The sequence below is a fragment of the Gossypium raimondii genome, chromosome 8 (assembly GCF_025698545.1).
Source record: "Gossypium raimondii isolate GPD5lz chromosome 8, ASM2569854v1, whole genome shotgun sequence".
Taxonomy (NCBI): domain Eukaryota; kingdom Viridiplantae; phylum Streptophyta; class Magnoliopsida; order Malvales; family Malvaceae; genus Gossypium; species Gossypium raimondii.
Genome location: NC_068572.1, coordinates 29,503,680 through 29,527,900, shown reverse-complemented (window position 1 = coordinate 29,527,900; position 24,221 = coordinate 29,503,680). Strand labels below are relative to the sequence as shown.

Sequence of the window (24,221 nt, the reverse complement as noted above, 5' to 3'; positions counted from 1 at the left end):
AACACCTCTCGTGCATTGTTTTCTGTGACTATTCTGTTCTTTTGAGCATTCTTTTGGCTTTGTGTTGCTTCCACTATATAAATTGTGGTCCCTTGGAGGAATTCTACGAGAACCCTCACTTTGTGGGAGGTAGACTGACTTAGGCATGTTTGAAATGATAGAATCACCTAAGGTCGCACGAATTGCGAGACTAAAGTTCTAGCCCCATGATACTGGCACTTAGATGGAGATATAGAAGAAAATAATGATGAAGATCCTACTTATGAGATAAGACATGATGATATGATTGGAATGTTATGTGATGGATGTAGTTTGATGGATTTGGATCTAAATTTTAGTGACACATTTGATATGGAGATTGTTATTATTATATATTCTGTGACCCAGTTTATGACCCGCTAGATGGAGTCTACCATATTCATGTTCACCGGATGGAAGCCCACCATCTTCATGCGCGCTAGATAGAGTTCCCCAACTTCGTATTCCCCTCGTAACATAACTTTTCATCTCTCGTGTCCACTAGATGTCCACAGTCCGCTATGCCATTTTCTGCATCAATGGACACCTCATGGGATATTTGTCAATTTTAAGGGGATAATGTGTCCTCATGCATGGAACCTTGTTATCCCCTAGCATGTCCCATCAAGGAACCATGCCTTATAAATATGAAGAACAACACCATGAGATGGGGGTGAAAAGATCTATCAACAATTGGTGTGTTTAGCGTGGACACACTTCCGACCTTTAGATTCAATTAGAAAGTCAGAGATAGATCACCCAAATGAGTGATTCCCAAATCGCCTACCTTCAAACCGAGAGGAGAGACTAGAGACTGGAAACCACCTTTAAAGGTCAAATCTTTTCACTGGCTGGTTCGCTCACGGACCAAAGAACAATTCCGACCAATGAGGCATCTATAAATTTTACAATATTAATTTTTCTTCAAATCAAGAAACTTCTAATCCTTCTAACCAGGAGACGTTACAACAACAACTTATGAGCTTGTAGGAGAAAATAAGAATTTTAAAAGAGTAGATGTTACAAAAAAATCTCAGATGCGAACAATAACTTTTTCATCAAAAGTAGCTTAAAGAAAGCGAGCAGATGATGAGAAAGATGCAGTCGAACCACTTCGACCACGATGACAATATCATGCCTCTATAGAAGGAAAATGATACAGAGTAAATGCAAGACCGTGGCAGTAGGAGATGGATGCCTTGTGTCAAGACATCCAGGCGCTACGTCCTTATGTAGAGGACATGGATTGGGTCTTTTGTTCTAATAATCCTTTAGCCCTAGAAATTGTAGTGGTGAGCTTACTTTGAGAGTTTAAAGTGCCAAACTAGGTCTTTAGGGGAAGAAGGGACCCGAGGCCACATCTAATACAGTATAACGACTACATGAATGTTCTGGGAGCTTTGAATGCTGTAAAGTATAAAGCTTTCTCCATGACTTTGAAGGGAAGTGCTAAGGATTTGTATTTGTTTTTACCACAACGCACTATTAAAAGCTTCGTATGGCTAAGTCAGTTATTTTTGGGAAGATTCCACACCCATAGAATAATCATGAGTACTCTAATGGACTTAATGTTGGTCAAGTAGAAGGAATGAGAGTCTTTGCAGGAGTATATAATGTGTTTTCATATGGCGACCTTAAATACAAAAAACTTGGAAGATCAATGAGCCATTGATGCTTTCATCGTGGGGGTCTTGAGTGAGCATGTTTAATATTTGCTCACAGGTAACAAACCACAAAACATAACACACCTTTATGAAAGAGCTCACAAGTTCATAGAAGTGGGGGAAATCAAAAGGTCAACCCATTCATGTTGTTAGGCCTTATGACTCACACGGCCAAGAGACACGTCCATGTCTTAGGCCGTGTGGACATTCGAAGTAGGGACACACGACCGTGTCCCAACCCGTGTAACTCACTGACTTGGGTCAGTTGGCCAAGCCATACGTCCGTGTGCCAGGCCGTTGCTAGGCCTTGTCACACACGGCTGAGACACACGCCTTCGTCTTTGCCCTTGTGGGGGAAAATAAGTCATTTTACAAGCCATTTTTCTCACCTATCAAGGCATAAACCTACAAACACAAATGTACATATATTCAAGCCATAGCAAGTCACCAAAATCATGCATATTCTAGCTTCATTCATATGGTATAATCACATACAACCAATATGTCCGTAGACACCCCAAATGTCAATATATAAACATGTCTAACCATGTATTCAGTTTGGCCAAAATGATCCATTAACTTCTATCCAAATTTGCATTAAAACATACCTTTGAATTTACTTACCCAAAACATACCAAATGGTACAAAACATGCCATTCAACTACTAGAACCAAATCACCATATAAGTCATACATACTAGAGTACCAATTCACCACAATTTCATCATATCACAAAACACATTTAACTATTATTTTACCTTTCACTATTCAAACACAAAACAAGCCACATATCAACCATGTCAAGGCTACTTATATACATACCAAAATATTCCAAAACACAAACCAAATCAAATGGTCATATTCACAACAAAACACATAGCCAACATTAGCTAAAATACCTATACATGCCATTATAACCGAAATTAAACATCTGAAAGTACCAAAAGAGCCGATGTATAGTGTGATATAGCTCCGACGAGCTTCCAACTTGAACGAGCTTCCAATTGACTATAAAACACAAAAAATAACACAAAGTAAACATTAAATACTTAGTAAGTTCTTATAATGTAAAACATAACTTACCATTTAATCACAAATTAGGTAAGTAACTTAGCATATTCCAACCATAATTTGGTCAAAGCCTAGGCATATACATCAAACAAGTTAGCCATGTAAACATATACATAAACCAAATAAACATGGATGAGCACAACATATAATTATGTTTCATGTACATGTATCATCCGTTTCCATTTCCAAATACCATGTAACAACATTTCCATATAATTCATATGTATCTCTGTAATAGTCTGTAATGAACCCTTACCATTTTATATCAGAATAATGCCCGTTGAACCATTAGAATATCGTTGGATACTCGAGATAGCTCACACATAGTGTGCTAACCCATATAACTATAATCCGTCAAATCCTTTACATGTATGCTTATACGAGCTGTGAATCGATATGCTCTTACGAGTTGTAGATCAATATGCTCTTATGAGCTGTAAATCGGTATGCTCACACGAGCTGTGGGTCGAACCGTAGCTACACGATGCTGCTCACATGAGCTGTGGAGTATCCACAGTACATGCAAGACCTCAGCCATCGGTAGGACGTTCAGGACCAGTACCCAAATCATGTAAACCCTAATGACATTTCATTTATTTCTTACGAATTCTTAAGGTTCAAATGAGGCTCGGTAGTCGTACGTAGTTGGATATGCAACCGTGTATACATGTAGGAAATTTACAATTCATGCATATTTCAAAGTAAAACATATAATCACAATTTAATCACACGAACTTACCTCAACGAGTATACGTAAATACTGAGGCGATTAATTCAAAACTTTCTTTTTACCCCGATCTAACTCCGTAAGAGGTCTGACTTGATCTATACGGATAAATTTAACTCAATTTAATATATAACTCAATTTAATATATAACTCATTCAATTTAGCCCAAAATCATATTTTGGAAAATTTACCATTTTGCCCTTATACTTTTAATTCTTTACAATTTAGTCCCTAGCTCATAAAAAGGGAAATTTATGCATTTCACCACAACCCACTATGGCCGAATATCAACTAGGTCCCTAACATGCACTATATTTCATCTATTTCACAATTTCACCATGTATAATTTTATATTTTTCAATTTAGTCCCTATTTGACAATTTCACCAAAAATCCCTTTACAAAAGTTGTTTATCTAACAATAACCATCCATTTTCTATCATTAAAATTCAAAACTCATGTACATGCATCAATAGAAAAACCCTGATAGTTTAACAGTTTCACAAATTAGTCCTCGAGCTAGCTAGATTAAGTTACAACGATCTTGAAAACATGGAAATCATAAAAAAACGGAACAAAAATGCATACGTAATTGAGTAAACAAAGATGACCATTGTTAAGCTTCCATGGTTCTTTTTCTCTTTGAATTTTCGGTTGAACAAAGGTTAAAGATGATAACTTGAACTTTTGTTTTATTTAATATTAACATTATTTACTAATTACTTAATTAACCTTTAAAATAATTACTAATTACACAATTACCATGCCATTAAAATCCACTATCAACTCTAATGGTCTAATTATCATATAAGGACTTCCACTTTAAATTTCTATAGCTATTTAATACCTTTAGCTATTAGAACTCAACTTTTTCACTTTACGCGATTTAGTCCTTTTTATCAAATTGAACTTGTAAACGGTAAAATTTCTTAACGAAATTTTATACGGTATTACTGTCATACTGTAGGCAATAAAATAATCATAAAATAAATTTTTGACTTTGAATTTATTCTCGAAACCACTGTTCTGATTTTACTAAAAACGGGTTGTTACATAGGTTCCGTGTAAGTATGGTGAACCCAGTTCGTAAGTTCTGTGACCTCACCAAAAGCTTTTGTTTAACTTATGTTTTGTGCATGTTTTGTGGTTATTATTTCCTGCATATTCACTGAGTTCGTAAGAACTCACACACTCCTTTTCTATTCACTACAGATAGTCAAATCTCAAGGTAAGCAGTAGCAAGGCACATGATCCAGGTGAAGCATGAATATTGAAAAAGTGATACAAGCAAACTCTAGATAAAAGGGAATGTGGTAATATTGTTTGGGCTTAGAATGCAACTTAATTACTTACATGCTTTCTTATGTTTTTCCTTATATTTTTATTTGCGAACCAACATTGCTTAGTAAACACATTTTAATTTTAAATATATAAATATAAACCAAATTTGATCGATGTTCTCTTAACTTTACAAGTTCACTCTTAAGTATTAATCTATAACATAGTGTCCGCCATAAAAATAACATGAATTATTCAACCTGGCAAAACTATATGGAGTTCACCAAAGTTATTGTGAAGTGACAGAGTTGTGAACTATGCTAAGTGTAAACCTTAGTTATTGGTGATCTGCTAATCGCAAACCTTTAATGGATTTTGATATGTGTTATAAGATAAACCCGTGAACCATGTTCGCAGTATCCAAACACATAGGGTAGTTCGCAAGACTTACCTTGTTTAAAGAAACTTACTTATAAAAGTCTTAGATTGTGCGAGGTACGCAGGGATGCGAATCCCTGTGTCAGATAGATGAATAGTTGTGTCCTGCAAGGTACATTGTTTTGCAAAACTTATTGTTCATATGTTATTTATTTCTTTCATTCGGTAAATATTTGTCTTCAAGTAGTAAGTTAAATTCTTGCTTGTGAAATAGGTTAGTAAGAAATTATCGCTGCATATCATGAAACAAGAAAAGTGTGTTCGCGAGCTTGTATTTTCGTAAATCTTTACATGTTTCTATGTTTTAACTTGTGGTGTGTTGGAGTATAGGTTGGGTATTAATGGAGAGTCACCTAGGTGGCTAATGTTCTGTTCCATAGCTCGGGTACGACGATTGGACTGAGTATGGGGTGCTACAATAACTTTATGGTAAAAGAATTTAAGAGAAAATATATTTAATTTCTACATTCAACGGATTTCATAATAACAAATTCATTTCATTTCATTTTCAAACTTTAATAATAATTTGAAAAACTTAAATTAACTCTCAGGTCATTTCCATACTCAATGAGAAACCTTATTCATTTGCGAATGTAAACCATTTCACTAACTTTATCATTTCTATCCATTTTTGTTCATTTGATTCAACATGCAATTAATTTATGGTTTTAATGAGCTAGAGGAGGGACCTATTAGATATATGTAATTAGGGCTCAAATGATTTATAATTAAATTCTAGCATTTCGCCTATTAATTATAAACTCATTTAGTCATGAAGTCATTCCACCATAGTATCGTGACCGAGCTTTCCCCAATTATATACCATTACGAAAGCAACTCGATCAATGCTTGTCCAAGAACCTTATCATAAGTGTGTTACCCTAATAGGATATCTTTAATCTCATTGGGATAAATTTTTTCTCCAAATATGATCATATTTTATCTCATGATAACCATTACATCTTATTTCATGAAAAATCAATTACTATTAAATAGTAATGAAGTCATTTATCACAAAGACAAACGACTCGTGACCATATTTACTTTTCATCTATCATGTAATGCCAATGAGAGGATATCATTTACCCATGTCTTGGGTTATGAATTCCAATACTGTGAATGATGTTACATATTGCAGAAGTCGAATACCCAATGCATCAGCTTTTGGCTCATTATCTATTCGAACTCAGGTTTTTACTTACATCAAAGTATACAAATAACGCATACATAGTCCATCATCCACTCAGGATTAAGGTATCTCACACTATGAATGCCATAAGTGAATTAATCCATAAATGGATTAATGATCTATTCTACTTGGGTTTTGTCTGATATATTGTCAGTCCAACCAATCACATTTATGTCTATATTTTCTAGGAGTCATCTGCTCCGATGTCCAAGACAAAGTATCTCCCTAATTGGACTTGATTGACGACATATTTTTATTTCAATCGGTTTTCTCATTTTCGATTAGACTAAGGACATGTTTAGGTTCATCTACTAATATAAGTTGTCTTTTCATATTTTGATCTAACCACATAATACCATTTAGTATCAGTTAAACATTAGACAACCAGTGAGCTAATATTTGCTTCCATTTTGCTTTGCATGCAAAAATTAAGGAAAATATAATAAGGGTATTAATGTGATTCATGAATAATTTTATCAAATCAATCTATTAGAAAAAATACAAGTATACATATACGAATATACTACACTTAGGCACCAGATCGAACAATCACCCACTTAACTTAGTGAAGTAGATGAGTCATGTTTTACATTCTTATTTACCACATCCACTATTCCGTTAATCACTACAATCTCTCTTATGATACTTTCTATCAATGTGTTTTGTTTTCATATGGTTTATTTAGGGTTTAGCTATATCTGCACTATTATAGTGTCATAACTTTTTCCATTTCTTGTATTCGACCTTTCATAGTGTCTTAGATCGAGATTCATAGTGTCATAATTGGACATGTGTTTAATGATTATATGTTGAACTGTTTGATAGTGTCTTAGATCGAGATTCGACCAATATCTACTCACTAACCATGCTGTGAAATAGATATTTGGACATGTGCATAACATAGCATACATGAGACTTCCTACTGTAGAAGTACAAGGACATTTCTCATGTTTTCTCTTTCTTTCACTGTTTTAGGACAATCCTCCAAAGAAAGAAAAAAATCCTGATGCAAAAGGTTAAGATCCCTTCTTGGAATCGACCATTGTATAATATTTCAGTATCTTGTATATGTATGAAACTTGGAGAATTCTATCAATTTTTTATTTTGATCCCTTAGGATTTGAATACTTAGAACAAAATTAGCTTCTCCCAAGTCCTTAATGCTAAACTGTTGAGTTAACCACAACTTAACCGATGGCAATACCCCTACATAATTTCCAATGAGTAAAATGTCATCGACATATAGAACGGGAAAGACAACCTTCTATCCCCAATATGTTTATAAACACAAGGTTCATCTACATTTTTATCAAATCAAAGTTTTGATCTCTTGATCAAATCTTTGATTCCTTGAGCAGGATGTTTGCTTAAGTCTATATATAGATCGAAGCAATTTGGAAACTTTATGCTTACTTATTTTAGCTATATATTTGGTTTGTTACATCAGATAGGTTCTCTCTTCAAGATAGACATTCAAGAACGCTATCTTGATATCCATTTGAGACATCTTGTAATCGAGAGCCATTACAATGGATAAAAATATACGGATTGAATTAAGCATGGCAACAGATGAAAAGGTTTCTTCGTAATAAATACCATCTTTTTAAGTATAACCTTTTACTACAAGTTTGGCCTTGTAAGTTTCCTTTTTTCCATCCACATTTCTTTTCTTTTTGTAGATCCACTAGCACTCTATGGGTTTTATCCCTTTTTCTAAGTATACAAGTTCCTACATTGAGTTGGATTGCATAGAATCCATCTCAACTTTCATAGTTATTTCCTAAAGATTGGGATCAACACTCTGCATCACTTCATCAAATGTGAGTGGGTCATTATCTTCCTATTAAATAGACTTAGTGTTAGAACACTTCCATCAAATTGGAAGAACTCGGGCCTACAAAAGATCCTCCCATTATGATGAAGCTCCCTATGTTGTTCACGTTTGCAAGTCTACTATTAGGAGTTGGTTCTGGAACCATTTCAATAGGTTTTTGTGTATTTCTTGAAAGTTCATCGAGAACTTCTTTACTTTGAGTTTTAAAGTCGTTCATGTAACTTTCCTCAAGGAAAGTATCATGAGTCGGCACTATCAATGTTTACTCTTTTGAGTTATAATACAAACCAACTTTGTTCCCTTAAGATATCCCATAGACATGTACAATTATATCCGTGAATCCAACTTCCTCGCATCTTTATCCAATACGTGGGTTGGGCATCCCCAAATCCTTAAATGATTTTGACTTGGCTTCCTACAATGCCATAAATCGTATGGAGTTTTAGATGAATATTAGTATCAAGCCATTTGTAAGTTATATCCCCAAAAAAAGATTGACAACTTTGAATAATTTAACATCGATCGAACCATGTCTAACAAAGTTCGATTCCTTCTCTCTACCATGCCATTTTTTTGTTAATTTCCCAGGTCGATTAATTGGGATACTATCCCATTCTCTATGAGATTGTTAGAGTATGCCTAAAGGTCAATCATGAGATGGTTGTAATAACATACTTGATTTATCATGTTTATTAATATAAGGCGTTACCATTATTATTTCAGTTTCTTTTCTGTGTGTATAAATAAATTGTTTTATAATAATGTCTTGAGAATAATATGATTATTCTTAAAAGGTCCTTAGTCAAGTATTATTGTTGGATAGGACAACAATAATGCATTAAGACTAACATGTAGTTGATTGATGATAAAGAGTTGTCATTGATATGGAATGTCAAAATTGATGCATGAATGTGTGTGTTAGAGAACAACATATTGGACTGACCCGTTATGAGTATGTTTCTTGGATTATTATGTAATTGTCACAACATTACTCATAGTGATTAATATGTATATGATCCTCAGACTTGAGATCATCATAATCCCAACATCGTGAGTTGTATATTTTGTTACAATCAAATGTACACCGTAACTGGTTGTTCTATAAAGGCTGATGTTGGATATACCACGATCTATATAGAGGGATATGGTTGATCGATATAAGATAAGTCCCTCCTACATAATGGGAGTAATATCTTAGGCCACTTGATTGAGTGAGACTAGAAATGCATGGCCATGCTCAAATAAGCTGATATGAGATGTCATACTTATTTGTATATCATAGTCTACTTAAGATATCAAGGAACATGGAAAGGACTATGCAAGTGTGACTATTCCATGACTTGTGTCCAATCCAGAGATAAAGGACTTAAGGATTATTGCATGAAAGGTTAATCATAAAAAGATTATGTCGAATCATGATTTCTTGTGACTTAGGTAGCAATGATGCATTGCTAGGTGCCACTCATTGTTTGTAAAATTGGAATCGTTCTAGTATTATTGCTAACGTTACAAGAACCTACAGGGTCACACCCTATAGTTAAAATGAACGGAATAAAACATAGTTGGTATTGTGTTTGGTTGTCGCTTGAATTAAATTAATTATTGAATTAATTTAATTGGGTAATCAAATATCGAACATATTATGTACAAGGTTGTTGTACGCATAATGAGAACATGAATTTGGTTAGTATATAAATTCAAATAAATATATAGTTTACCGAAATCATTATTATAATTAATGTAATTATAATTTTCGGTTTAAAACATTGTTATATTTATTTAATTTCTAGAAACCCTAAAAATAGATATAAAAATCCCATTTTTTCTTTGATTGGGGTCTAGCAGCCGTTAAAGCAAAGTCTTTTCCAAAAATAATTTTTGGGGATTCCTTCCGTTCATTGTCAACTGGGTGGATTACGTAGAGGTCGGAGTCACGATAGATTGCGGCTTAGTTCGATAGTAGATCAAATTACTCGTTGCTGAGGCGTTGCTGTCTACTCAGAATAAAGATTCGGTAATTTCGAAACCTTTATTTCACCCCGATTCGTTCCTCACACATGGATCCATGGTTAGGATCGCCAAATGTTTTATTTTTTCGCTGCGCCGTAGGGGTGCCGGCTTTCCAACAGAGATACCCTCAAAACTCGTACAATAAATATTCTCCACTTCAATCGGACTGAAGTGTCATTTCTCCACTTCTGTATGGAACTCTTTGCATTTATCAAAGGTTTTACTTTTGTGGTGCATTAGGTACACAGACTTATATCTTTAATAATCATCGATAAAGGTTATGTAATAATTGTAACCACCTCTTCCACTGACGTTCATGAGGCCACATATGTTAGTGTCCACAAGTTCTAAGGGTTTCATGACCCTCATTCCTTTTGCATTAAAAGATCGCTTAGTCATGTTACCTTCTAAATAATATTCACATTGTGGAAGATCAACTTCTTAGGCAAACTTATTGTGCCATCTTTCATAAGTCTAGTCATTCTTCCTTGGTTAATATGACCAAGCCTCACATTCCAAAGGTACACCTCATTAGAGTGAGAAGTTTTAAGTCTTTTATTCAAAAATTTAATTTCAAGCAGTGTGTACATATTTGGTTTGATAAAATAGAGATTCTTAGACCTCCATCCATTACAGATAAGATTACAATTTCTAAATATTGCAACATTATTATTAAAATTCACGGTCAAGCTGTCTTTAAATAAACATGTAACAGAATTAAGTTTTTTTTTTAAACTTGGTACGTAGAAAATATTTTTCAAAATAATCTTCCTAAAATTATCAAAATAAAGATGTATATCTCTCACTGTTTCAACTGCCACACTTGTCCCATTTCTGGTCTGCAACAACAGGCTCTTATCTTTAAGATCTTTCGTTTCCTTAAACCTTTGCAGAGAAACACTCACATGATTAGTGGCTATAGAATCAGTGATCTGGTGGTCTATTGAATCTTCCACTAAGAAAACTTCTAACATAAAGAGTTTCATACCTTTGCTCTTATTGGATAGGTAATCATTTCACTCTTTGCAGTTGACCTTGAAGTGGCCTTTCTTATTGCAGAAGAAACATTTAGACTTTAGATACATCTTTAGGCTTCTTGGTTCTCTTCCTTTCCACTTTAGGTGGCCTAGAGGACTTAGCCTTTTTTTCTTTTAGTGAGATTTTTCTTCCCTTTAAAGGAAGAAGAAACTACTAAGTTTACTTTTGCTATTCTATCTGGTTGACTACCATTTAACACCACTTCATAGGATTGTAATTCCTTCATGAGTTGTGTAAGCGTTAGATTCTTGTTCCCAAGGTTATATATGACCTTAAAGTCACATGATATATGAGTCATCTTGGGACAATCTCACCAAGCGACATGTTGTGATTAGTTGTCCTATTTAAAGGAAAATTTCTTGTTATATGACAAGATAATACCTACAATGTGGTCAACCAACTATCATATGATTATAAGATAATTCTTCTTTCTTTTAGGAAATCTTCTTAGTGAAATCTACATGACAACGTCTACCTTGGGGCAGGTGGATTTCATGCCATCACAAGAGATCATCGATGGAAGTCGTAGGTCTTGTTTAAAGACATTCTCTCGTTCAATCTTTGAAAAATATGTATAGTTTTTAATGTCCGATTTCAATCATGAATGAATAATAAATGTATGATAAGTACATGTGATATTTTTTTCCTAAACTATATGGTATGCTTATCATACATATGCATGAACATACATTTGCAATCAATTTAAATATCTTCATGCTATCATATAAAATCATAAAATTAAATGACTGACTAGCCAAAGTTTCTATGATTCCATCCTAGAAAAATAAAAAAAAAATAAGATTACAACAGTTAGCCTAAAGCATACTTTGGGTCTTTTGGTTAAAAGCCAAATATTTTAATTTCTGGGGTTTTCCCTAACATCATTAATAACTTCAAAAACACCAAAAGGATATACTGTTGAACTGCTATCACCACCACAAATTTCCATTGTTGTCATTTTGACGTCACTGTCTTCGATGTCAGGCTATTGCTGTCACCACCATCGAGCTGCCACCGGGATACCGTTGGACACTATTTTTGACTATTGTTGACCATCGTTGGACTATCGGTCACCTTCATCATTAGACCACCGTCGTATGAAATGTTTAGGATCATCTATTAATATAAGTTATCTTTCTGTATGACAACCCGACCACGTAATACTACTTAGTATTAGTTAAACATTAGATAACTAGTGAGCTAATATTTGATTCAATTTTTCTTTGAATGAAAAAACCATTGAGGAAAATATATAAATGGTATTAATGTAATTGATGAATAGTTTTATTAAACCAATCTATTCAGAAGAAAACAAGTGTACATAGATGAAAATACTTCATTTAGGGCACCAAATGCAACAAGATCAACTACTCTTTTGAATGCGAAGAATTGGAATGAAGTTTATATAAAATTTGAGGAGCAAATGTGGAGGTACTAGAGGTAAAATAAAAAAAACTAATTTATATTTATTAAAAAGTATAACATACTATGAATGAATATTGATTTGATAAATGTTTACAATGTAAGTTTGAATATCATGAAAATGAGGAGAGATTCAAAGACTATGTACTTGCGACCATGTAATGTTTGTACAAGGGTTGGAAAAATATGTTACACAAGTATTATCTACAATTTAGATCTGATTTGGAGTGTTTAGAAAATATATTGTGAAACGTAGAATTGGAACAATGGAAGTATTATATTAAATATTTTGGATCAAAATAATTTCAAACTAAATAGTTTTTATATTTGATGAAATTTTTATTAATGGTCAGTATAACATTATAAATAAAATGTTCATGTTTTGTAGCTTATAAGTAAACGTAACTCAAGCAATGCACTTAATTAAAAACAGGCACATACAACTGTAATGTTTCATGTGCTGAAATTAAGGAAATAATGGTAAGAATTCAATTTATAGTCAAAATTAAGTTTTGATTTTCAAACTAATTCTAAACAATTGTTGTATGGTGGCTTTGTTTGTTCTTTGTGACTTGTGATGTTTGTTTTATTGTTTTGTTCATTGGAGTTTGTTGTTAATGATGTTTATTTTGTTTTATGTCATCATTTATCTGTAGTGTTTATGCTTTGTTGATTTGAAGTTGATGTAATTAGGATTGTTTTTTGCTCCCTTCTGTGTTCATCTCTTGTATTAGTGAAAATTCTTCAATGAAATTTTATCATACTTTATAAAAAAAAAAACTAATACAAGAATTTAGCGCACTAATTTTTTTTCTTAATTGTTAATTACACTTTTTATAGGTTGATCCAATGACCAAAGAGAAACCTACTACTAACAAGATTTTGTTTTTTTCAACATGCTCGTAAAACTTAATAAGGAATTTTGGATTGGGCAAATGACCATTCAAAATAAATTAGGGTAAGACATTAAGAAAGTATAATTTTATTATACTTATATCAATAATTATTTATATAATTTATAATGATTGTAAATAAAATGTAGGATAAGCTCATGAGTTTGGTGGAGATAAAGTTCTCAAACTAGTACTCCAATGAAAATAAATTAAATGTATTGTAATGCCCTGGCTCTGGCGGGTACAAGGGCTGGTGTAGTTTTTTAGAAGTATGGTTGGCAGAGTGGTATTCTCCCAAGTGCCCCTTTCTAGCATATAGAGTGGGCGAATACAGTTATGTGTTTTAGATTATGAGTGCTCCATGCTAGGTTTCTATGGTTTGTTGGAATAAAGACGTGATCAAGTGAATTGATATTGAGGGTTGAGTCTATGGTGCGCCATTTTCCAATGGATCTGTTCACGTTAAGTTATAAGATAAGCTAGTTAGGAGCTAACTGAACATGAACCAAGATAGTTAAAGATAAAGGGAAATACTCAATTATGTTTCTTAGAATTTTTGGACTTTAATAAGACAAATCAATAGTGATGTGACATTTGTCAAGTTTCAAGAAAGACTTGGACTATTTTAATAGGTCTTTTAGTTTGATTAAAGGGAGTCATTTTCTTCCATTTTTCCAAAATAATGAAATCTAAGGTTGTAGGAATCAAAAGTATCCCTTTAAGCTAGATCGAAAACCTTGGGTTTTATGAGTAATATTTCTATGTCAAGGTAAGTTTTATGGCTCTAAGTAGATATGTATGAGTGAATGGAGAAGTAAGGCCTTGTATAGGGGTTATTTAGGTTTGAAATGATTGTAAAGGTTATTTGAATGGGTTTTAATGGTGATCTTCTGATTTAAAAGGCAGTGATTACTGTAGTCCCTGATTGAGTGTTGGATTTGGAGTCCATGTTGCTGTCTGAAGTAGCCAAGTTAGTCCCTAAGTCAAATCATGTATGTTTCATGTTGTCTATTCTAGATACTTCCACGAAAGATCGTATGAACTGTGATCTAAAACAAATAGGGATCGTATGATGAATTTTTGATATATTAATGTTGGATAAGATCTGTATGTATAGTTTGTATGAACTTGACAAGTATAGAGTATATGATGAGAAATTTGGAGTCGAAAGTATGACTATAAGAGAATGTCTGAGATGTATGTTAAGTTTGGTGCAAATGCATAAAAGGTCTGTTAAGTGAGTCTATTTTTGTTCATTATGATAGAGTCTAAAGGGGTCCGCCGGGACTTAAATCATGATCTCTAAAAGAAAAGCCATTACCATGACACCATATCGTGTAAGACCATAGCTGGTGGGCTATGGCATCATATGGAAAGAACTAAAGGAAGGTTATTACCTAATAGGGTTCTCTATGCGACCCATGACGATGAGGGGCAAACCTCACAAAAAGTGAGTTTAGGTGAATCCCTATCATGGACACGCCAAAAAATGAAAGCCTTTGTGGCAATATATGAAACGAAAAGCCTTTATGGCAATATATGATATGGAAGCCTTTGTGGCGATCTATGGGAAGGAAAGCCTTTGTGGCAAATGATGAAAGAAACGCCTTCGTGGCGTACACAAAAAAAAGAGCTCTTGTGGCAACCATCTGAAGGGATAGTATGTATGGCGAACTCTGAAGTGATAGTATGTATGGCACACTCCGAATGGATAGTATGTATGATAAAATCTAAAGGAAAAGTCATTGTGGCTTACCATGTTACACTTTCGATAAGAAAACCTAATGAGTTTTCTTTGTAGTGAGCTTCGTATGAGTTGTTGGGGTGGGTCATGCATGATCTTAAGATAAGAATAGAGAAACTAGGTGAATACAAAGTATGGGCGAGTACAAAGTATGGGCGAGTTAGACTTGAAGAACAAATTTGAGTAAGGGTTATGTCTAGTAAATTGAACAAGGTAATTTCTCTGTACTTATTAAAGGAAAAGGGGGTGCCCTCTAAAAAGGATCAAATCGTATAATTAAAGAATGTATCTTCTACCTATGTACGAAATCATTCATGGATTTTGAAGAAACGATGGCTTAGAGTATAAATGTAAGAATAACAGTATTTTGTCTATATGGGCCTCTAGATGGGGATAGTTAAGGAATCACGAAAGTGCCAAGTGAAGAAAGTAAGTTATGTATTGAAGATTTGGAGGGTAAGGCATGATTCCAGAATAATTTGTGACATCTATGGCATGAAGAATGGAATTCTAGGAAGGTATTTGCTAGAGACGAGTTGAAGAATAAAGAACAATGAAACGGTTAATTATATTCCTAAATACGACCTGTAAAAACCATTCAAGTAATTGGTGTTTATCTCACTAGGTTCTCATGAACTTAATCCTGTGTGTTATACTACAGGTAGAATGATTTGGGTCTTCACCAGGAGGGACAACGCCAGGGCAACGCCAAAAAAGCTACGTATCGGGCTATTATGTATACAAGAGAAAGATTGTTGATGTGTTCGAGTCTGAGTTGTTTTATAGAAGTCTTTTACACGGAATAATTATAATAGATCAGGACATCAATTCAATCATAGTTGTAAATAAATTCTTTGCGTATACCAATTGAATTCTTATATTACTCACACTTATGTATTTCTTAGGGAAATTTATAAATAAAATGGTTGCCATCGAATGTAAATTTATATAATTGACTGAGCTACATATGTTCTTGAGTAGTAACACCCTAGATTCGGATCTGGTTTATCGAATTGATTTTGGGGCGTTACATGTATGATAATGTAATGGAGTTAGATTTGGTTACATACGAGGTTTTGGTAATGAAAACGAAGGATATACTAAAAAGATGAGTGTTCAACAAGATCGCGAGCAAGAGGTATTAGAATTAAAAGGCACATTCACCGAGCTTCAAGAAAAGATCAACTAATTTGAAACAAATCGCACAACAATTGAAGAGAGAATTCATACAAAAATCCATGAAAATGTTCAAGCAGATCGAGTAGAACACTAGAAGCATATTTAGAGTGAAATTAGACAACAACAAAAGAAATAAAGCAAATGTTGATGTATTCCTCTATAAGTTTTCCTACATTTCATTCAACAGAGTTACAACCTCTAGTAAGATTATTTTTAGTTATATTTACAAATTTCATAATAAAAATTTAAAAATTTAATACTTTATTATAAAAACAATATAATATTTATTGTATAATTTGGCATTTGTAGAATTAAATTTAATTACGAACAAAGCTATTTGCATGTGCACTTATTCAAATTTCAAACTTCGTTATTGTTTAGGTGATATAAACCTTTATTTTTATTGCCGTCAACTTTTATTAATATTTTGATTGGTAATGATTTTAGTAACGATTTATATTAGTTATGTTTTTATTATGATACAATATATATGATGTTATAATTTTCAGACTTTAAATTTTATGGGTTTTTCAATTTTAGTTGTGAAATTATTTTTATTACAATATTTCTTATAATTTTCTTTAATTTTGTTAGATTATTGTTTTAATTTAATTTCAACTAAATAATATTATTTCTAAATAAATAACTAATATCTTTAAGGTTGTTGTTGTTGTCTATTTTATTACCAACTAGATTGTATTTTAGTTCAAAATAAAATTAAACCACATTAATATCATTACGTATAAACTTTTGAAACCAAATATTATAGTTTCTAAAATTAATTTTACATAATGACTAAATGTCGTTAGCAACATAAAGCGCATCTAATTATTATGTTGTTGCTAATTAATATTTCTCAACTATATAAATATCGCTCCATAAAAGTATTAACTTCATATTATTATTACGTAATGTATTGGACAACCACATTTTATGGTTGTTAAAATAATTTTTGACAATGACATACACCCATTGCACAATGTTATACACAACCAATTAAAATATCATTGCAAAATAATATTTGGTGACCATATTGGAAATGACATTTAGTCATTGTGTAATGTAATATGCAACCAAATAAAATGTCGTCATAAAATAATATTTGACAACCATTATATTATGGTTATATAAAAGATTTAGCATCTAAATTTATATTGTTACTTAATTTTATTTTGCAACCAATATATTGTTGTTACGTAATAATTTTTGCAACTGAAATATTGTCATTGAGTTATAAATTTGGTAACAAATTTTATTGAAACAAAAATATTTTTACATAAATAAATTTAGTCGTTGCTAAAAAATTTATATTTGAAAATTAAAGAAATTGTTACAATATATATAACTAAAAGCAATTTTTAATTTGCAAAGTTGTTGGGTATATAGAGGTATATGCAACAACCCCACAACGATTTTTTGCTGTTACAATAAAATTCTAGAACCAATAATACAATATTTAATAACGAATTTTAGGATTGGTAATATCCAGTTTTCTTATAGTGTTATTATTAATTAATTTGAAACCTTCGTTTTAATTATTTATTGTATGTTATATTTAGGGGTGAGCATTCGATCGAACCCAATCGAATCGAATCGAAAATTTTCGAGTTAATCGAGTTTTTGAATTTCATTATATCATCCTAACTTTATTTGAAGTTTTCTCGAATCGAGTCGAGTGAGATGGAATTCGAATCGAATATAATATATTTGTTTGAGTTAAATTTTAAAAAATAATTGTGGGTCCTTATAACCACTGTCACCCATCGTAATAAAATTTGTCCACCTTAATCAATTTTTTTATTAACTTTCATCACCTCATAATTTATTTATTACTTTTTTATATACTGGTTACCTTCTTTGCTTGCTTAGTTGTTTCAATTATTTTCAAATTCTTGTCACTATGTATTTTGGAATTAAAAATATATTAAATGTAAAATATAATTTTTAATAAAAGTTATTTTAAAAATAAAATGTGAAATTGACACCAATATAAAATTTTAACACGAATATTTTATGGCATAATTAATAATTCAATTTTAATATAACTATTCAATATGACTAAAAATTTAATAATATAAATAATATAAAATGTAAAATTTAATTTAATAATATAAATAGTAGATATAAATAAAATTATTACTATTTATGTTTAGTGATTGTTTTTGGATAATTTTGATTTTTATTTGAGAGTAAAGGCGAGAAGTAAAAGTTTAGGGGAAAATAAAAGTTTTGGGAATAAAAGTTTGAGGGAAAGTAAATAGGGGAGTAAAATTTTGGATGGAAAATATTAAAAAAAAAATTGGAGGGGGGAGGGTTTAGGTAGATGAGAGGTGGGATGGGAAGGGAATAAAAGTTTTAGGGAAAAAGTGAGAGGGAGTAAAAATTTTGGGGAAAAATAGAAGGTTTTGAGGGTTTTTGGAAGTAAAATTTTGAGAAAAAATAAATGGGAGAGTAAAATTTTGGTGGGAAATGAATTTTGGATAGATTGGGGGGTTGTGAGGGGAGGGGAGTAAAAGTTTTGGGGGGAAAGTGGGAAGGAGTAAAAATTTTGAGGGAAAAATAAAAAAGGATTGGGAGTTTGGGGTAAAAATGGAAAATATTATAGTTTGATATTCGAATTATTCGAATTCGAAAACTCAACTCAATTCGAACTCGAAATTTGAAACAAAAATTCGAGTTGATTCGAATAACTCGATTCGTTAACTCGAAATTCGAATTTTTTTTCGAGTCGAATCGAATTTTGCTCACTACTAGTTATATTCAAATGCACATCTATATTTTAAATACATTATTCTCACATGCATACGTGTGTGATAGATATATTAGTAAGTAACAATAGTTTTAGAAATTTTGATACATAAAACTAAGAGTTTTTTTTATACATGCTATGAATAAACTTGACCAAAGATTTTGCATTAATAGAAAATTATTTCAATGTAATTACAAGTATATAAATTTGATTAAAAATAAGGTTAAATTTTGTTATTAGTCCTTGTATTATGCATAATGGTCAATTTTAGTCCTTATACTTTTAGAATTTTAATCTTAATCCAAATGGTAATAATTAAATCTGTTTGGTTAAATTCTACCGTTAGTCATATACCATGCGTAAATTTATAGATTTATTTCATGCTCTCCAATTTGATCATTCCTTATTCTCTATACTTTTCAATTTTAAAATTTTAATCTAAATACAAACGACAATCATTAAATTAATTAACTAGGTGCTTTGTGAGTAGCATGTAAAAGAGCATTACACACATCATAAAATATTTGTTGTATAAGATTTTAAGAAATAACATAACTTAATTTAACAACTATTGTTTAGTGGGGAATGAAATTTTAAAATAGAAAAGTACAGACTAAAATAATCGTATTAAAATACAAAACCTAAATCCACGATACAAGAATTAATAACAAAATTTAATCCAAAAGCAGCTACCTGAAATATTTAAATCTGACCCAACCCCTTTTTATGTTATTTTTCATAATATAACCCAACTCAGATTTAATAAAAATAAAATAAAATAGCATCAAGTCGTGACTTATCCAACCTATATACGGCACTGCTCTATTTCTCTATCACTATTGCTAGAGCACGCATTTTGTAAAAGGAAAAGATCACACATGGGATTATGATTTGCTCTATCTGCTAGCTCACTTTCTTTGCTCTGCAAAGAGCGATGCAAGTCTCAGTAAAACCATTTATCCCTATGCATAGCCAGCTATTAATTACTCTATACTATTTTAAAGAAACTAGGGTGATCCACCCACCTGATAACAAAATATTAATTTTTAATACAAGTTCGGAAGGAAGTGGTGGAGCAAAAAAAGGTTAAAAATTAGTGCAGTATGAAAGGTGATTGCTGATACAAAGCAGTGTCAGTTGAATTACGGTCCAAAATCGTTCTCCCAAAAATTGGAAGTGGAAAGCAGCATGAATTATACTGTAGTCGCCGTACCTAGTTACTTTATATCAATAGCTTTTGGACCGTTCATCATCTAGTTGAAAATTATAAATATTATTCCTCAATTACTTTAATTGGTTTAACATCAACTGAGAAAATCCGAAATTAACGTCGGTTAGAGCTTTTTATTAATTTGATTAAATCTATTTTATTTTACTGTCAATTAAATTTTATTTATTATTTTTGCAACAGTTTAACCTCTCTTTTTCTTCATTTTCGCAAGTTTGAGCATTGCCACAACAATTTTGGCCGGAAGTTATTTTAATTTTCATTAATCCAGTGTTTTTAGGGATTCCACTTTGCTTTCTCTGTCTAATGATTTTAATCTATTTTTAAGAATAAGATATTTAACAAATTTTGGCATTGTTGAGGATTAGCACTACTTAATTTTAATCTTTCTTGATGAACCCACTTGAGTACAACCTAGAAATTGAAAAAGGCAATTCGTGCTCTACGGAAAGAAGCTATGGCACGAGACAAGCAGCCAATAGAATCATCTTCTTCGCCTCCTAAAAAGATAACAAGAAAAATATTGAATTAACCGACGCAACTGAAACAGAAGTCATGGTTGTCTATAATTGTTAAGAAAATGCTTAGGATTGAAACAACTCCACGTTTATTTCAATTTGTAGGAGTTAGCTATTTTACATGTTGCTTAAGTTTTGGAGAAAGTGGGATGTTGATGTTGATGTTGATTTTATTTTTTTATAAATGTTAAATGTTTGTTGAATAAAAATATGAGTTACCTTCATCTATTATTTTTGTTATTTTTTTTGTTTTCTTTAAATTCTTACAATTGGCACCAGAGTGTTATTTTTAAGGGATCTGTGTGTGTGCGAAGGTGCTATGTCATGGATATTGAAGCAGGTTCCAGTTTCTCTTCAATCTCATCACCGATGTTTGATGGAGACAACTACCAGGTTTGGGCAGTTCGTATGGAGGCATATATGGAAGCTTTGGATATTTGGGAAGCAGTGGAAGAAGATTATGAAATTCTTGTTCTCCCAAACAATCCTACCATGGCGCAAATCAAATTGCAGAAGGAGAAGAATACAAAGAAATCAAAGGCAAAGGCTTGTTTGTTCGCTGCAGTCTCTTCTACTGTCTTCACTCGGATTATAACTCTGAAGTTAGCATATGACATATGGAATTATCTCAAGTCAGAATATGAGGGAGATGAAAGAATCAAAGGAATGTGTGTGCTAAACTTGATTCGAGAATTTGAGTTGCAGAAGATGAAGGAAACAGAATCAATGAAAGAGTATTCTGATAGGTTATTGGATGTAGCAAACCGAATCAGATTACTTGGTTCTGAGTTCAAGGACTCAAGAATTGTTGAAAAAAATTCTTGTAACAGTGCCTGAAAAATTTGAGGCATCTATTTCAGCATTGGAAAATACCAAAGATCTTACTCAAATTGTAACATCCCGATTTTGAGCCTAGTCAGAACAATGGTTTCGGGACCACAAATCCGATGACAAAAAAAATATTTTGCTTATATTTTATGGTCTACAATTTCACGGAATGATTTTGTGAAAATTTCGTTCGAAAATTTCGACGTTTGGGCACTCAATTTAGTCAAAAGAACTAAATTCTAAAAAGTGCAAAAGTTGAGTTCTACATGTTAGAGGTGTCCAATTGTTATGAAACTTTAAATTGGAGGTTCTTCTATGGTAATTAGACCATTGGTTAAGTTGGTAGACAAAAATGGACATGAGATAAGTTAAATAGGAAATTTTTAAGTTAGGGGCAATTTGGTAATTTAGTAATAAAAAGAATTAAAAAGGGAAAAAGATGGCAAAATGTGCTCATCTTCTCCATGGTGAACGAAAATAGACAGGGGGAAGCCATAGTTAGGGTTTTCAAGCTTCCAAGCTCCATAGTAAGTGATTCCAAGCCCCGTTTTTAATGTTCTTTACGTTCTTAGAGTCCTGGTAACTTGATTTAGCTTATTCTAGCAATAATTTAACCGAGGGTTTATATTTGGAAAAATAACCATATGTGAAATGTGTTTATTTTGATGTTTTATGGTAGAATATGAAGCTTTAAATTATGTTAAACAACTTTTGCTAAGCGATTTTAAGTGAAAACGAGTAAAACGACAAAATCTGTAAAAATACCTAATGTTCATAAGTACATGTTAGAGTGGGAATTTCATGTTTCCATAGAAGGGAAAAATGTTCAGCATGTCATAAGACATAAGAATAAGGGATGAAGTTTAATTTCCGAGCTTTGGGGTAAAAGTGTAATTATGCAAAAGTTTAGGGGAAAAATCATAATTTTTCCTAAGTTCGAGTCAAGGATTGTTTTGATGAATTTGAGTATTAAATAAGTTAAATTTGCTATTATAGATCAAGAAGAATGAAATTAGGAGTTAGATTGGGGAAAGAAAAAGATAGAGGACTAAGTTGCGAGATTTGGTCAAATTTTGTACCGAGGTAAGTTTACGGTAAATAAATGCAATATTTTGATAATTATTATTAATGCTGTTATTTTTCAGCAATTGTGTATTTATTTCATGAAAATATCTAATGTTGACTTAAGTATGAGATGATATAGAATCAGTGATAAAAGCCCTGTTAAAACATTAGTAATGTATCGGATACAAATGTCATGACATTTGGGTAAAGAGATCCCATGTAAGACCATGTCTGGGACATGACGTTGGCGTCATTGAGATTATGAGACGTCTCATGTAAGACCATGTCTGGGACATGGTGTTGGCACTGAGATGAGAGGTCCCATGTAAGACCATGTCTGGGACATGGCGTTGGCACCGAGACGAGAGGTCACCCGTAAGACCATGTCTGGGACATGGCATGGGCACCGATATGAGAACTCCCATGTAAGACCATATCTAGGATATGACTTTTGCAGTGCAAGAAACATCCCATGTAAGACCATGTCTGGGACATGGCTTTGGCATGTTATTATCAAAAAAGAGACCTAAGTATCCTTATTATTCCAATGTGGCTCAACGGGCTAGTAAACAAATTATGTTCCATGAAAGTTCAGGTAAAAGCATAAATAGCAAATTCAGGTGAGTTATAAGAGTTAAGAACATATTATGTTATCAATTAAGAACCAACTTTTCAACAAGAGAAGAGTAAGTTATAATCATGAGTTATCTAAGTAAACAAGTAAGTGAATGAGTAAGAGATGAAGTAAAGAGGAAATTAGAGATCATGACACTTGAGTATATTTCTTTGTGTTAAATGTTGTTATTTGTTTTCTTGTAAACTTACTAAGCTTTATGCTTACTTCCTTTATTTTCCTTCTTTTATAGTATTGCAAAGCTAATTTGGGGATCTTAAAGACATCGGAGAACGCTTACACTATCAACAACAACAACTCGATATTTTATGATGATCAATGTTTGAGCTATGGCATGTATAGGGACTTAGTCATTTTGAATGTATGTCCTTATGATATTGCTAAAGGCTGATGTGTAAATATGTGATAACGTTTAGCTATTAAAATGGCTAAGTAAGAATATGTTTGGTATTATGAATGCCTAGGTGATAGTTTATACCTAGAAATTTTGAAAGAGTAAAAATTTGCAATGAAACAGTTTTAGGACAGCAGTAGTGAAGTGAATTTGAAAAATCACCAAGGATAGTATAAAATGAATTAGAGAGTAAATGATATATATAATTAAATCTTATCGAGTCTATTTTCATATAAAAATAACGGTGTGGGTAAATGAATTTTATATTCTGAGATATTTGAATTTTATTGAGACAGGGTCTG

The 24,221-nt window shown here is 32.2% G+C and overlaps 1 protein-coding gene across 1 annotated transcript; it reads left to right on the top strand.

Annotated features, from left to right (window-relative positions):
* The first annotated feature begins 21,322 nt into the window (after positions 1 to 21,322).
* On the top strand, positions 21,323 to 21,835 carry LOC105793235 (uncharacterized). Its single transcript, XM_012622157.1, has one exon. The coding sequence runs from the start codon at positions 21,323 to 21,325 to the stop codon at positions 21,833 to 21,835; it is 513 nt and encodes a 170-aa protein (XP_012477611.1).
* The last annotated feature ends 2,386 nt before the right edge of the window (positions 21,836 to 24,221 follow it).